General features: G+C 38.8%; 1 protein-coding gene and 1 long non-coding RNA gene across 2 annotated transcripts; both read right to left on the bottom strand.

Moving 5' to 3' along the window:
* Positions 1–149: 149 nt before the first annotated feature.
* snapc1b (small nuclear RNA activating complex, polypeptide 1b) lies at positions 150–5168 on the bottom strand. The gene is made up of 10 exons (XM_042737376.1): positions 4908–5168; positions 4355–4514; positions 3849–3989; positions 3444–3551; positions 2898–3047; positions 2273–2317; positions 2046–2108; positions 1772–1907; positions 1619–1690; positions 150–1431 (listed from the first exon to the last, which is right to left on the bottom strand). Exons 1-10 carry the CDS (start codon positions 5036–5038, stop codon positions 1376–1378), a joined length of 1062 nt encoding a protein of 353 aa, XP_042593310.1. The 5' UTR covers positions 5039–5168; the 3' UTR covers positions 150–1375.
* A 7931-nt stretch (positions 5169–13099) lies between these two features.
* On the bottom strand, positions 13100–14119 carry LOC109047725. The gene is made up of 3 exons (XR_006156319.1): positions 13972–14119; positions 13865–13894; positions 13100–13712 (listed from the first exon to the last, which is right to left on the bottom strand). It is a non-coding gene; the product is annotated as an uncharacterized LOC109047725 (long non-coding RNA).
* Between the last annotated feature and the right edge of the window lie 3042 nt (positions 14120–17161).

A 17161-nucleotide genomic window follows, 5' to 3' on the forward strand; every position in this document is an offset into this window, starting at 1 on the left:
GTGTATCTTTTGTGTACTAGGGGTTGATTTTTATTTTTGTTAAATTAAAACCACAATTAATTTTTTTCCCATATGGACTTTCATTATTAAAATGTATAAAAAAAATCTATTATTAAATTTGACTACATTGTAAGACTATGACCCAAATAAGTTGTAAAATAATTTAATATAGTGTAAAAATAACAAAGACTGACAATTGTGTCAACAAGTTTGATCGAATATTAATGTACTTTTTTACTAACGGTGAGACAACAGTGCCAGCAAAACATTTGAGAAAAATGACAAAACGGATTTACTGAATTATTCTGTGATATATGTATAAATATTGTTATAGGAGAAAGTAAATCATGCAGAGGGTTTACACATTGCATACAAATACAAGTCAGTTGAATCATGAAGAGCAACACTGAATAGTTTAAGGTTTAATGAAGTTACTATAAATCTACTCTCAGATCATGCAAAGCTGCTGCAGTTAGTTGCTAAAAATAAATATACCATTTTTATAAGCATTATTATATTGTAAACATTATTTCCTATCATTCTTCAGGAAAGAAAGAAGTCGGAAACACTATATATATTCGCACAAATTTAGCAAACAGCGACTCTGACCACTTATGTGTCTCATATTCCCAGCATGCATCGAGGGGAATTAATCTTTATGTGCAATCAGTCACTATGATTTGTATGTATTGAATTCATCTTAAAAGCTACGGCCTATTAGGTGCAAACTACATCAATCTTGACTGTGCTGCAGATCTAAATTATCAGGTGACTCCAGACTTTGGCTGAGACATGAATGAGCAAGGGAAAGAAATGCTAGGATTGGAAGTGATAAAAGATATTGATTAAAATCAAGCAGCCGAATGAGTACATCAGTAAAACCTTCAGGTTAGAAAGACCGGGGCCACATGCATATAAAAGACCACACAACTCTCGTTTCTCAGTGTGTGTGAGATGTATTAGCTGGCATGAATACAATAGAAAGAAAGTGGATTGATATAAAAACAAAAGAAAAACAGGGAAAGCCAAACATTCTGAATTATAAAATCGTCAACATCATTTAAAACATCAAAATATACTTAAAAAACTATCCATTTTAAATAGCTGCTTAATAACATGTAAGAACAGTATAAGAACAGTAAACAAATAACTGTCTAAAATGTATATCTATCACATATTCTGATGCCAAATACAAAAAAAAAAAGAGCTGTCTTAAAAGCAACTTGCGTTCACTGCCCTTTTAAGCCAAAAGCAGCAATGTTCAAAATTACATAAAACAAATCAAATAAAACTTGAGCTCCAAGCACAAATCACACTAGCTTTTAACACTGGGCGGCCCGCCAATCACACTCCATCCAGATGGTGCTGCTTACTACTAAGTGGGATCACTGCTCTTGACGGGCTTCCAGTTGAATTTTTTCTTCTTTTTTTCTAGGGAATTAAAAGTCAAAAAGTGAAGTTCTTGCATCAAACAGGCTCTTCTGTCATTATTAGTTAGCATGATCTAATGACACAAAGGTATCTGCAGGGTTTTAAAATCCAATTTAAGGCTTTTAACACCTGCACATATAAATCATCACATTAATCAACATGACGTAAATCCCATCTGTTTGCTTACCTGGTTCCATCTCTTCTTTCACTGCACTCAAACACCACAACCGGGTCAAATTCGAGCCCTTACTCTCATTTCCTATCGTATAGAAATGGCTATAATCAATCAATGCAAACCAAACTGTAACTAGGTGAGTTTATGAGGGTGGCCATGACTTACCCTGAGTTCTGAAGCGTAATTGAGTGCGCGTTTTAAGTGATGGGAATCTTTTCTTTTTTGATGACACCTTTGGTGATATGTCTGGTCCAGCTGCTTGGACCAATTCTGCCTGTCTGTGACGTCGGGACTTGGAAGCCTAACAGAGAAATGATCCATCTACATGTAAAGGCCTTGTAAAGTGTATATTTTATGTGCTCATGTCATTAATTATTTGTAAAGTGTTTATTTTTTTTGATAATGTATTTGATTATTCTCTTATACTTTCTATATTTACCTCTATAACTTGTCCATATGATTTGGATTTGATTGACGCTAACAGCTGGGCTCTGCTGGAGCTCTATGGATTGGAAAAAAGAACACAGTGAATGACGCACTCCTCTGGTAAAACAAAAGTACTGCAACATCACAAGATAGCCACATTGCTGCAGTATGGAGCACTATGAAGCACTATGTAGTATTACAGAGACAGACATGAAAATTAATTTGAACTTAATCTCTTACTTCTTGATTTGAAGGTCCCTCTCCAGCATCCTGCTGCTCAGATGTCTGAAAAAACAAATATATGATTTAAATATATACACAGCTACAAAACACATATACAGCACATTTTATAAACATATTCAGTAATGAGTCATCATTTATGTAGTAGTTTTACACTACTGTTCCAAAGTTTGGGTCACCAAGATTTGTTTTCATTTTTGGAAATCTTAATTATCTTAAACTCACCAAGATGTAAATGTAATGTAAAATATTTAAGATTTACACTATCCTTTTACTTTCTTATTCTAAATTAACATGTAAAATGTTGTTTATTTCTGTGATGGCAATGCTGAATTTTCAGCATCATTACTCCAGTCTTCAGTGTCACGTGATCCTTCAAAAATCATTCTTATATGCTAAAACATTTCTTAATACTATAAATGTAGAAAACCGTTCTATGAATAGAAAGTTTAAAAAGACAGCATTTATTTGAAACAGAAATCTTTTGTTATATTATAAATGTCTCTACTGTCACTTTAAATGCATTCTTACTTTTAAAAACAAACTAAAATGAGTTCCTCAAGATATTAATTCCTAAACAACAAACAATAATACAACATAGATTCATAAGCACAAATACACTTACTGCACGATTCATCTGCCAGCTGGAATAAGTGAGGACGGCACTGTTTAGTTTGGGAACCAGGGTTTGTTGTACAATATTCAGGTTTGGGTCTGGTTCAGTGAAAACAGCTTTTTTCACACCTTCATAATGCTCATGGATATTTGCAATTTCCTAAGGTCCGGAAAAATACAAATGGACTTGTTAACCAAAACACCCTTCCCATTTACAAGCAATTCCTAGTCACACTTGTAATTGTCAAATAAAACAGATATGCATTTAAAAATCACAAATTAGATGCAGCTTCTACAGGATGACTTTTAATGCAAGTTTTGTTTAGTTATAGCCATATTTCATTAAGATCAATTTTTAAATCATGTCTTTGACTGCTCAGTGACACAACCAACATAGTGAGACTCAGTGTTAAACCTGGCTCATGTTCAGCACTGAGTTTAAACGTCATAGAGCAGCTATAAAAAGCTTTCACACATTCAGAAATGAATTTAAACATGCTGGAGGAGATACATTTTAATACAAAATGAAGTTCTTGAAGCTGTTATGTTGAATCACCTCTAGTACATCTGTGGTGACGAGTTCCTGAGGACGTGATGGCGGATCAACAAACTCTTCACAGATTTTCCTCTTCATTCCATCTTCCCTCTTTGTCCTGAAATTGAGCTGTAAACATGTACAATGAGCACCTTTGGCACGAGTTCAACTCAGGTTAAATCAGTTTGTTTACATCAGTACGGACACACACAGCAAAGAAAAAACGCTGCTCAATAATGTCAACATGTTACATCATTTATCATTCTTCTCCTACATGACATATCCTAGTGAAACAGGATATCCAGTGTAAGGTGGGACTTTATGGCAAATCACAGCAAAACTGTAAGGTTTATTCAAGCCTTTAAAGTTGTAACTCTGTGTCTTGCAACCAGTTCAGGTACACAAGCACTGAGCTTATTAACCTACCGGTGTTGGCATGGCTGTGAAGCAGAAAGCTTTATCAGACAAGAGCTTTCTGAAGACATAAACCACATCATAATGTTTAGCATTCACTGCATCCTTCTGAAACTGCATAACATCCTTCCAGTCCTTCAGAGCAATGCGGATCTACAAAGCAAAACATTCACAAAGAAACATTAAAAAACATTACAATACACGAGTTTTAATTCTGTCTTCATTTGCTGTCATGCCATTCAAAACCTGTATGGCTTTCTTTGGAATATAAAGAAGATATCTTGAGGTTTTGTCCATATAATAAAAGCAAACAAGGTGCAAAACAAAACCTCATAGAGGTATATTTTGTGCTCAACAGAATAATAATAATAAATACAAGTCATAGAGGTTTTGGAATGACATGGGAGTGAATAACCCCAGGCCCTAGCAACAGAACACAATGATTCTAAACAGAAACACCAAGACAAACAGTGACCCAGAAGGCTGACAGAAGGATTAGATGCTGGGTGTCAGCACACCTTCTCTCTGGGAGCGGCGAGTTGTGTGTTGAAGAGGCCATACAGCAGATAAAGCCCCCCCACTCTGATCTGGAACGTGTAAGGAGGAAAAAAGTATGGAGACACCATAGACAGAATCAGACGAGCAAAGTGCCTTCTCTCATTTGGCTCCAGTTTACCACTGCAGAGAGGAGGAGAGACAAAGAAATTACTTTTCAAACATAATAGGGGATGGATGGGAACCCCTCATACAAGATCATATTTGGGGGCCTGTGCATGGTATCTAAAAGACTGAAAATCCTTGCACTAAAGCATCAATACACACATTAAAAGCAGTGACGGGGAAAAGGATGCCAGTATTGTTCACAATAATAATAATAATAATAATAATAATAATAATATACAATAACACGAACATTGAACAAGAAATACTTTCAGATATACTGAAAACTTTTATATATGTGCAACTGAAATATGCCACAGTATCACATGTTCTTTATAGATTTCTCTTATGTGATGATTCTAATCTCATTTGAAAGGGTTCACATGTCACTGGCATCGATGTCAAACTCACTGGAAGATGCTGCTGAAGTCCATGTCTCTCCAGATCTCTGCAAACTGCTCGTACCGAACTGACTCGGTCGCTTGAAAGCGAGCCAGTAGTTCTTCACAGTCTGTTTTCACGGGTCCTCTGAAATGATCCATCCTGCCCCGTAATCACCACAAAGACTTTATTGCTTATGTTTTAAAATGAGATAAAATAGCATTGTTGTTTGTGTTTACGTCTCACTCGCATGCTGCTGCTTCTTCTTCTTGGCGTTTAATGGCGGATGGCATGCAACTTTTAGGTGCATCACCGCCACCTACTGATTAGGAGTGTAGATCAGGCCCATAATTTTCACTAAATTCTATTATATAATCCTGTGTCCTTTAAATAACGCATTAAACATTGAAAGTTTTTATCCCCTGATTTATTCCCCAAAATGTTCATCAAATTATTATTATTTTTTTCCTTGAGGCCTTCAATCCGTATCTTTCTTTCCTTTCCGTATCTTGGACACATCATTATAACATGCTCTACATTTTCCTCGATATTACAGTATTCACATTTTCCAGTTTCATGTCTCCCCGTTTTCTTCAAACTGCTATTAAGAGCAGTATGACCAAATCTAAGCCTTGAGATGATATTTCTTCCTGTTACTCTGTACTTACCAACAATTCTTTGAATGCTATAAAACCATCTCGCTGTTCTTTCTTCTTCCCAATATTTCTGCCATCTATTCTTCACATGTTGCCTGATTAAACACTTCATTTCACTCCTACCATACTTTATCTGCATATCTATGTCTACTTTCTTTGTTGCTCTCTTTGCCTATTTGTCTGCTAACTCATTTCCTTTTACTCCCACATGTGCTGGTACCCAACAGAAAGCTACATAAATTCCCATCATCTGGATCCTATATATTGTTTGAAGAATCTCAATCATTATATCTGCTCTGCTCTCTGAATGACATGTTTTAATTGTAATTAAAGATAAACTTAAATCAGAACATATGAGTGTCCACGTTGGCCTATTTTCCTACACCCATTGCAATGCCAGTAAAACTGCAATCATTTCACCAGTGTACACTGACACATTATCTGTGATTCTTTTACTGATTTTGACATTAAATTCTGGGATACTGAATGCATTGATGCATCAGAATATATTTGAACATAACCATAATAATTTTCATGAATGTACTTATGTGTTATCTGAACATTTGATTTTAACTTATCCTTATTTTCCTCACTTAACAATGTCATATCCACTGTAGGTCGATATATTAACCACAGAGGGATTGTTGACCATGGAACTGTGGGGCTTGTTGGAGATTCACCTATTTCCATTTCATTTACCAATCTAGGCACTTCCCATCCAAAACTTCTGATTTCTTTCTTTCCTTTTCCCCAGAAATGTTTAAGAACTACCCTGCTTGGGTGTTTCGCTCACATGCTGCTGTTTGATAAGAGGTTTAAAGTTTTCTACTCCCATCTAGTGTTTCAGATGTATGAAAAGTGTCCGTGTCCCAAACACGGAGCGGTAGAAACATGACTTGCAGTTTCACCTGTGGCACTAACTATTGTCAGAGGATAAACAAATTTTAAAGATTGTGTCGATATAGTACAGTAAACTCTCTAGGCCTACAAATATACTCTAAATTATTACTTTTCAGGAAACAGCTTCAAAGCCAAAACAACATATAAGTTAGCACATTTTTTATTGGTTAGCCTATAGGCTACATTTTCATAAGGGTTATTATGAAATAATATATTATTTCATAATAATAGTATATTAGTAGTATTGTATAGTATATTCAATATAATAGTATATTTCACATGAATTTGATAAAGATTGAAGCAATCATGCTATAGTACTAATGATTCCATTAATGATCGTCAAAGAGCAGTTCATAAAAATAATATTTTAAAAAGTGAAAAAAAAGAGTCTGACATCTGTAATACTAGCCTAATTCAAAAGTAGATAAATTAGCTTGCTGACACAGAAAGTTGTCTTAGTAACTGAAGCTTGAGGCTATTGTTTTCAAAACAAATATTAAGAAAAACATGGTGAGCATGCAAAATTACCTGCTGGATTGGTAACCCAGCATATTTGCATCTAATTGATGTGCATGTTTACATTATGTTTAGACATAAAGACATATGTGGTATATGGAAAAAAAGACACCCATTTCATTTTCATTGTTAAACACTGACGTATTTTACAGTGTGCCTGCTTCAATACATGGTGTAATTTATGTGCTTTTGTTTTGTAGACCCATCCTTCACTGGGTGGAGGGTAGGGCAGGTATGGGTAGCCTATATAGGGCATTACGACATTATTACCTTATTACTACATACCTTATGTTATTGTTCTGCTAGTATGTGCATTTCAGCATTAGATCTTATGTGACAGAAGAATGACAACTGCCATTATTTCTGTTTTCTTCCCACGGCTGTTATTGCCCATACTGGCGACACATATAACCTAAATGCTTTCCATTGAGCTCAAGCATTTTAAAACTGCTCTTAACCTTGAAAACCAACCACAGATTGGTTTGTGGATTGCTTCAGAAAATCTTCAAGGATTTCTAAACACAACTTCTAAACATTCTTGAGGATCTTCTGAAGAAATCCACAAGCCTTCTTTGCTGCTAAATATGTGCTATCTGGGAAAAAAAGACACCCATTTCATTTTCATTGTTAAACACTGACGTATTTTACAGTGTGCCTGCTTCAATACATGGTGTAATTTATGTGCTTTTGTTTTGTAGACCCATCCTTCACTGGGTGGAGGGTAGGGCAGGTATGGGTAGCCTATATAGGGCATTACGACATTATTACCATATTACTACATACCTTATGTTATTGTTCTGCTAGCATGTGTCAGAATCAGAGAGAGCTTTATTGCCAAGTGTGTTCACACACACACAAGGAATTTGTCTTGGTGTTAGGAGCTTCCAGTGCAGAAAATACAAACAAAGTGCAGACATACAGTACATAAAATTAGAGAATAGACAATAAATTATAAATAACAATATTAATAAAAATATAAAGAAAAAGGAAAAATGTCCATAGACAGAACTGTGTCTGTGATAAACGGGAATAAAGTACAGATTTTAACCAGTTACATATACTGAACAAACCTAGCTGTAAACATAATTTCCTTAATCACTTCGGCTCAATTCTCAAATTTTTTCTCTCAATAATTTTAACCAATTTTTTTGTTTTGAAATTGAAATTTGAAATTGTTATTAATTTAAGTAAATTGCATGTGTTTTGGCACATGTAAGTACAATTTTCTACTATTTGCCTTACATTTACATTACAACCTCTAAACATTCGGTCATCATTTGAGCCATTACATGTAAAATCATCAATTCAGTTGTCAAAATCTGTCAGTAATGTGAATAAAGCCATGTGTAACTCTTCCTTCAAGCAGGGGTGACCACAAAAAAACTAGTAATCCTAAATTTGACACAAAAAATGAATTTATTCATACAAATAAACAAAATACATTATATAAATTAATTTCTCCTCAAAAATTAGGATATTAATAGCCAGCCAACCCTCTATAAACCCCAATACAATCCCAACTTCACCGCACAAAGTAATCCAAGAAAAAAAGGAAATTACATAAACACCCTTCAATTCCTACTACATGTAAAACACACCTCAATCAAAAGAAGCACTCCAAAACAATGATTAATTTCATTGCAAACTTAACCCTCATGCAAATAAATCATTTATGTGGTTGAAGCATCAAAAGGGTACAAAGGTTGGCTGGCAACATGAGGCTCAGAAGTACAAACAACAAAAAACTAACAAACAAATACAACAATAAAACACTCTGCTAGCCAGTCCGGTTTACAACAATAATCAAATCTTTAGGGTTAGGGTTAGGGTTAGGGGCGCTGGAGGCATACAGCACACACATACAAGGACCAGCTAGCTGAGGAAATGCAACATAACAAACCCTGGAGGAACAGCGATCAACTAAACCTGAAAAACAAATAAACACAAAACACAATATTCAGAGAAAAATAACCCCAATACTAGGGGTGTCGCGATATATGACGATAACCGTGGTGTACCAATTATCGATATCGTGTTAATTTAGCATGTGACGATATACCGCAATATTTAAAATGAACAGTTCCCTTATGATAACACCACATGTAAATACTCCAGCGCCAGTACCTGGTTGAGCTCCCAGGTGACAGTATTGTGCCTTAATGCTGACGCCTGTCAAACAAGAAGAAGAGAGCCATGTTTGTCAGAGTCATATTTTACTAGTCATAGAATGGGAAACGTTATATTAACCTGTTAACAGCGGTTTTCTGTGTTCATATATGTAAATAAAGGGTGATTATTTTAATAAGTACTGCATTTTCTTTACTCGTCTTATTTTTGTATTTGCAATCAATACGGCTTGTGCGTAGTAACACTTTATTTCTTTGTTCAAATCTATTAACAGTTACATGATTAAAACTGATCTTGAAAAACTGAGGGACCACATTGCTACATAAAACTCTGTAAAATATTAAGTTGGTCGCAGTGCCATGCACTTAATGCTTCATCTGCGGTCATTCTTCAATAAGGTGTCATGGTCCTGCCATCATGTCCTGACTTTTCTCTAGTCTAGAGGCAGGATCATGACAGACCCGTGTTTTGTGTACAAGCACATGGCCTTGTCTTTGGGCCATGTGCTTGTGTTGTCTCGTTCCCTTGCCCCGCCCCCCTTGTTATCCTAGTCTTGTCGTGATTGCCTTATCTGTGCCACCTGTTGTTTCTTAATTAGTTCCCCTATTTAGATCCCCTAGTGTGCTCTGTCTTTTGTCGGTTCATTGTGATTGTTTCCTCAAACTGTTCCTCATATATGTTGCTACCTGTCAGCCTCGTGAGTTTATCCTTGTCATCCCTGAAGAAGTCTTTGTAATACCGTGAGTGTTTGTTTATAGTTAGTGTTTAGTGTCTTTATCTGGTCAGCCCTGTCTTGTTTGGTTATTTAGTCCTTACCCTAGCTATTGTTTTCCCCCTCGTGGGTTTTGTTTTCCCCTTTTGTCATCAATAAACCCTTTGTGTTGAGAATCCTGTCTGCACTTGAGTTCCTCCCTTACCAACCCATGACAGAATGAACCGAACAATTTGTTTTGCAGACAGTGTGTGCTCTTGAGTTCTTCACTTGTGGGAGTTCCGCCAGCAATGCTGGAAGTCATCCCCCACCGACAGGAAGGGGATCACCCTCCCATACTCTCCCGAGGGTGAGTGGATCCTTCATAATTATGCCCGGCTGTGGGAGAAGTTCTCCCAGGAGGAGCCGCAGGCCTCCCCCCAGGGGTCCCCCACCATCGACCCAGCTGCCAGTGATCCCAGAGGGTCGTCTCCTGGCCGTCACAAACACTGGGGGGAACAGGCAGATTCCCCCCAGAGTCCTGAGGCGCCTTCCACAGCCAACAGTCTCCCCAGGAAGCGAGGGAGACGATTGTCGTGGGAGTCAGCTTCAGAGTCGTCGGCGTCAGAGTCTGCTCTGCCTGAGGCCAAACTCCCCCAACCCGCCTCTGACCCAGCTGTGGCCTCTGCACCGCGCCCAAGGAGGAAGAGGAAGAAGAAGGGGCCTGCCGGTCCTGTGACCCTGCCTCCTCCTGTGCCAGCAGCGGAGAGCGCTGGCGTGTGCCCGTGCCAGCAGCGGTGAGCGTGCCCGAGCCAGCAGCGGTGAGCGTGCCCGAGCGAGCAGCGGAGAGCGCTGGCGTGCCCGAGCGAGCAGCGGAGAGCGCTGGCGTGCCCGAGCGAGCAGCGGAGAGCGCTGGCGTGCCCGAGCGCGAGCAGCGGAGAGCGCTGGCGTGCCCGAGCGAGCAGCGGAGAGCGCTGGCGTGCCCGGCGAGCAGCGGAGAGCGCTGGCGTGCCCGAGCGAGGGGCGGAGCGGAGAGCGCTGGCGTGCCCGAGCCAGTAGCGGAGAGCGCTGGCGTGCCCGAGCCAGTAGCGGAGAGCGCTGGCGTGCCCGAGCCAGTAGCGGAGAGCGCTGGCGTGCCCGAGCCAGTGAATAAGAGAAAGAGCGCTGGCGTGTGCTGTCGTGAGGGCGGAGGAGAGAGCCGCGGCCGACTCTGCAGCAGAAACTTTGATACAGTCTGTCTCGTCTCGTAAGGAGATGCCGGTTATTATTGCCGCCAAAGCCTTGTCTGATTATTTGTCCCATTTTGTCCAGATCCTGGAGATCCCCACCAGTCCTGTCTTGTCCCCTGACCCTGTCCCCAGAGATCCCGAGCCAACCACAGTTAGTGCTACTCCTGACCCAGTTTCTGTCTCCCCTGATCTTGCCCCGTGTCCTGTGAACGTTGCCCCGTGTCCCGTGAGCGTTGCCCCATGTCCAGCTGATGTTGTCATGTGTCCCGTTGATGTTTCCCCGTGTCCCGTAGGTGTTTCCCCGTGTCCAGTAGGTGTTTCCCCGTGTCCAGTAGGTGTTTCCCCGTGTCCCGTAGGTGTTTCCCCGTGTCCAGTAGATGTTTCCCCGTGTCACGTGAGTTCTCCTGTCATGTCCTCTGTTGTAAATGGTCCTGAGACCACTCCCCACCCTAGACCACCCAGACCTGCCCGAACCCCTCGTTGTCAGCCTTCGTCCCGTCCTCCTAAGACTCCTACCCCACCCACCCACCCTGGTCTGTCCCCCATGAACTTTGTGGTCCCGCCTCCTCCCCTTCCCTGTTTGTTTTTCTTGATATGCCACCCTAACCCTATTGTTGTGTTTTCATGTCTGCCCTTATTATTACTATTTGTCATGTCGTGTTGGTTTTTGTCTCTGTCCCAGTCAGTCATGTCCCGCGTTGATGTTCCCTTAGGGAGCGTCTGGAAGCCGCTCCTTAAGGGAGGGGTTCTGTCATGGTCCTGCCATCATGTCCTGACTTTTCTCTAGTCTAGAGGCAGGATCATGACATACCCGTGTTTTGTGTACAAGCACATGGCCTTGTCTTTGGGCCATGTGCTTGTGTTGTCTCGTTCCCTGCCCCCGCCCCCCTTGTTATCCTAGTCTTGTCGTGATTGTCCTATCTGTGCCACCTGTCGTGTCTTGATTAGTTCCCCTATTTAGATCTCCTAGTGTGCTCTGTCTTTTGTCGGTTCATTGTGATGTTTGTTTCCTCAAACTGTTCCTCATATATGTTGCTACCTGTCAGGCCTCGTGAGTTTATCCTTGTCATCCCTGAAGAAGTCTTTGTAATACCGTGAGTGTTTGTTTATAGTTAGTGTTTAGTGTCTTTATCTGGTCTGCCCTGTCTTGTTTGGTTATTTAGTCCTTACCCTAGCTATTGTTTTCCCCCTCGTGGGTTTTGTTTTCCCCTTTTGTCATCAATAAACCCTTTGTGTTGAGAATCCTGTCTGCACTTGAGTTCCTCCCTTACCAACCCATGACATAAGGTTCATTAGTTAACGTTAGTTAATTACATTAGTAAACGTATATAAATAACATAAATAACAATGAACAATATTTCCACAGCATTTATTAAGCTTAGTTCATGATAATTTCAGCATTTACTTATGCATTATTAAAATCACAAGTTGTGTTTGTAAACATTAATGCACTGTGAACTAACAGGAACTATGAACGATTCTATTTTTATTAACATTAACAAAGATTAATAAATTGTGTAATAAATGTATTGTTTATTGTTTATTCATGTTAGTTAATACATTAATGTTAACAAATGACATCTTATTGTAAAGTGTTACCATTAATATTTATTCATCATACTGTTGAACTTGACAGTATTTTCTCTCTTGTTGTTTCATAGGAGCTTCAAAGAAGATGGAGAAAGCCAGAGTCTTGTATCCTGCGTTTATCAGTGTCCTTATGTTCGTTGAGTGAAAAAGAAAAACTCAACAAACAAAGTAAAAAGAATTTGACTGATATCCCCCCCCCAAGGTTTCTATAGATATCACAAAATATTGATATTGTGAGTTCTTATGGCCACAATAACTGTGATATGAAAAAATCTAATATCGTGACAGCCCTAATGCTTATATAAAAATGTGCATATTCTATTGCAGACACTTGAAAACACACTATTTTTAAATATAAGTCGGAAATTAGGTTAAAAAATGTTTAAAGCCCCATTTAACATGACTTATTGATTTGTAATTGTAAAGTGACATAGAAGAACCCTGTAGTTAGTGAGACAGATGTGCAGATAGACAAAGCTTTAATCTAAAAAAAAAAAAGACAAAATACATCTATACATTATTTCAGTTGTTTATTAGGTTTACTAAACAAGGTCTCTACATACATATTGTAACTGCAGGTCCATACAAATACATTTGCAAACACACACAAGTGCTTGCAAAAGCCTTTGAAACATTTGGATAGCCATGTAGGAAACACGTGGTGGAGAACCCATTCAGAGAAGTTCTCTTACAAGCTTATATAAGTTTGCTGACCACATAAAAAATAGTGCCTATGGATCCAGAATGTGCAGAAATTGAAGAAACCCTTTTCATTATTCAGCAAAACTCCCCTAATGACAGTTAGAGTAACTCATAACAGTTAATTACACAAATTTGGTTTATGATAGGCTAGCTAAAGAAATGACAGAGAAAGTGAATATATTTTTTCTTCTTCTTGTATTGTCAGAGCTATAAACAGCACCCTTAACACAGGTGTGTATGAAAAGATGATCTCATACACACCTAAAGCTAGAGCTACTGATAGCACAACATTCTAAGTGATGCTGATCACTGTGACAGACAGCAGCGGCTGACATCAAAGAGGAGGCAACAGAACCTGCAGCAATCCCTCCCGCGGTGAAACCTGCCGCTGCTAGAACAGCCGGAGCTGCAGCGACTGTGATGACTATTGGTGCAATCACAGTATAAGCAGGTTAGTTCAGGTGGAAAGACTGGCGCACATTACTGCATACTGACCACTGAAATGTGCAACTAAAACATTTATTTTATATCAAAATAAAACAGTGAAAATACAATAACAATGTATTTCATTTTTACCTGCTCCGACACCAGCTCCAATAAGCGTAACTAGGAAAAAGAAAAAAACAAGTAAACAACTGTTGAGAAACAAATATTTAAAATTCTACAGTTCTATTAAAACTTACCTGGATCCATCTTAAGTCGACTTTACTAAGGCAAGCAAACACAGGATGCTCTTTGCATGTGAGAGCTTGCCTTTATAACTTAGTGGGCGGCTACTTTTTGAGAAAGGAAACCGAAACCGAACCCTGCCACCCCCCCGCCCCCCACCCAACACAAACAGAGCGGAACGTTGGAGGAGGGAAGACGCAGACCGGTCAAGTCACACACCTTGTGTTTGTTCTGATTTTATCGGTTGTTTGCTTGCTGCGTAACCTATAGCGATCATTTTATGTAGGCCTAGATCAATTACAAAAACAATACAGCCACTGGACAACTAAACAAAGCTGAGAGACGCTTCACCAAAGACTTGCTTACTAGAAATGTGCACAGTGACATCTGATGGTCAGGCGATAACATGGCAGGTTGTAGGCTCCCCTAAATAAGTTTAAAATTGCCACACACTGTATCCACAAAGAAATACACAACAAATGTAAAAAAGCCAGGGAATAGAACAAAGTGCATCTATCATGTTTTTAATATGTTGCAAATACTAGCCTATTCTAAAAATCAAGTCACCTTTTTACTTATGTAACACTTTATAAAACAGAGACTGTTTAAAAACATTTTAACAATATTAAACAGGAAAGTTACAGAATCAGTGATGTCAACTTCATTAAATATAAAACAAATCTAAATTCTGCTGGTGACAGCCTGCCATCTTGAATAAAACAAAATATATAAAATCATTGTTTAATTAAAAACTGGTCTCTTCAGTCACAGTACATTCACACCTATTTCATAGGCACTTCAACATTGAATGAAGAATTTATCATTTATCTTGCATCTGAAAACAACACACTTCCTCCATATTTTATTACCTTCTAGTAAGCTCAACTCAGCAAAAGCACTGGAGGCTTCCAAGAGTGTACTAAGGCACAACAGGGCAGAAGACTCCATCAAGGCCAAAATCTTTGACACCTTGCCCACACTTTCACCTGTTGCATCCATAAGTCTCCTTCTGCAAATTCTCATTGATTCTCAACTAAATCTCAACTAAATTCTCAACTAAAACATGGTACTGTGCTTTTACACTGCTTCCCAGACCAACCAACTATGCTGCAGGCAATATTTGCTTTTCCATATATGCACTCCCTGATAGCACACATACATCTTAGAGACATGTGCGTGTTTACATCTGGAAAAGTCGTATTTTTAGAGAGTTCTGCAATATGTCTCTAAGGCATTTTTTAAATGCACTATTAGAAAATGGCTTTAAGATGTTTATGATTTATAATGTATGTAAAATTGACTTTTCTAAGACGCTTATCAAAGGTTTGCACACAGATGCTTTCCAGATGATTTAAAAGGCATCTTGGAGATGTGCATGCTATCTGGGCTAAAGCATTTTTACACCTAACCATTACACCTACAGGGACTTTAATGACATTGCACATTTAATCACATTTAATGGCATAGCCCAACCCGTCAAAAAAAAGCTGAATACCAATATCCCTCCTCAACTGATCTTTAAAGTTGGCACAATGCAGTCAGGCAGGTAACATTCTTCTGGTCTCAGCCAAACCCGCAGCTGGAACTCTTCAGATATGATCCGAGCGTTGGCTCGAAGCATCATGTGCTTCAGTGTCTCAGCTCTCGGTAACCCACTCTGTGACTTTAAGTGGTCTTCCACTTCATCACTAAGTTGCTGCTGTTCCTAAAGGCTTCTACTTTCCATTAATACCAGTTGACTGTGAAATGTTAAGCAGGGATGAAATTTCACAAACTGGGTGGGATCCGATCACAGTACCACATTAAAATTCACTGAGCTCTTCAGAATAACAATTGTGTTTTTTTTCTTTTTTTTCAATAAATGTTTGTAAATGCTGACTACATGGCAGGTGCTTGATTTTATACACCTGTGACAATGAAATCACCAGTAATTAGTTGTGTCCCAACACTTTTGTCCAGTAAGTTTCTTTCAGGCTATCTGGTTGTCATCCAAAACCAAAAGTCTGTCAGCATTCTCACAATTACATTTATCCAAAATTATTTTTATGATTCATTCAAGGTATAGGCCTACTTAATGTTAAGCAATCAAAGAATGACGTTGACACTGCCAGCATTATTCTGTACTGTTTGCTTTTAGATAATACAAGACAGGAGGAGGAGTTTGCTTATATGTAAATCAAAGGTATAGGCCTACTGTAAGAACGTCATTGTGAGAGAAAGATGTGTTCTCAAGATATTGAATTACTGTCTGTTTCAATATGCCCTTCATAGCTGCCCTGTGAGTTTCCTCAAATATTCATTGTTTATATTCATCTGGAGAAACGGTGATAAAGCTTCAGAAAGTATACTACAAGTAACTCAAAGATAGCAACTTATTTCTCCTGATGCACTGAATGTAAATTATAGGTGATTTTAACCATTGTTTGCTGAATAAGACCTTGAGAGACTTTTACCAATATGTCACATGTCCAACCAGACATAACAGGACTATAAGGGGTGCATATAAATCTCTCCCTCCTCGCCTCTTCTAGGCGGGGCTGACCATAATACTATTCAACTTGTCCCATTGTATCATACAGCCCTAAATAGGATGAAATTTTAATCAGACAGTCTAAGAACTGGACTGAAGATTCCATCTCAACCCTACAAGGGTGTTATGAATCCACTGATTGGGAAATGTTTAAAGACTCATGTGCTGACATAGATGAACTTACTGATGTTGTTAGCTGTTATGTGTCCTATTGTGTTGATAACTGTCAGGCCTGTGTCACGTTTTTCCTCCCGTCAGGTGTTCCTTGACCCAGTTTCTCCCTTCATGCCCATATTTGGTTATGTTCCTGTCCTCATTGTTTCTTTATGAGTTCATTAGTCTCCAGCTGTGTTTGTTTAATTATCTAGTTTACTCCCTGTTACTTAAGCCCAGTGTTTTCCTGTCTCTAGTGTCCAGAATTAAATGTCGATGTTGTGCTGCCTTATGTTACCCTGTTTTGGAAGATTAAATACTGTTATGTTGCGTTTATCCCATGTCTCCTTGTTCTTCATGCTTCCACAGTTGCCAACTGTGACAGTAACCTTATTCCTGGGGTAGAGGATACTACGGCCACCTTGTTGAATTTGGTACTTAAGCATTTAGAGGGAACTACGACTCATGCTAGAATTTTATTGATTTCTCATCTGCTTTTAATATGATTCAACCTCACATTT

The sequence above is a fragment of the Cyprinus carpio genome, chromosome B13 (assembly GCF_018340385.1).
Source record: "Cyprinus carpio isolate SPL01 chromosome B13, ASM1834038v1, whole genome shotgun sequence".
Taxonomy (NCBI): Eukaryota; Metazoa; Chordata; class Actinopteri; order Cypriniformes; family Cyprinidae; genus Cyprinus; species Cyprinus carpio.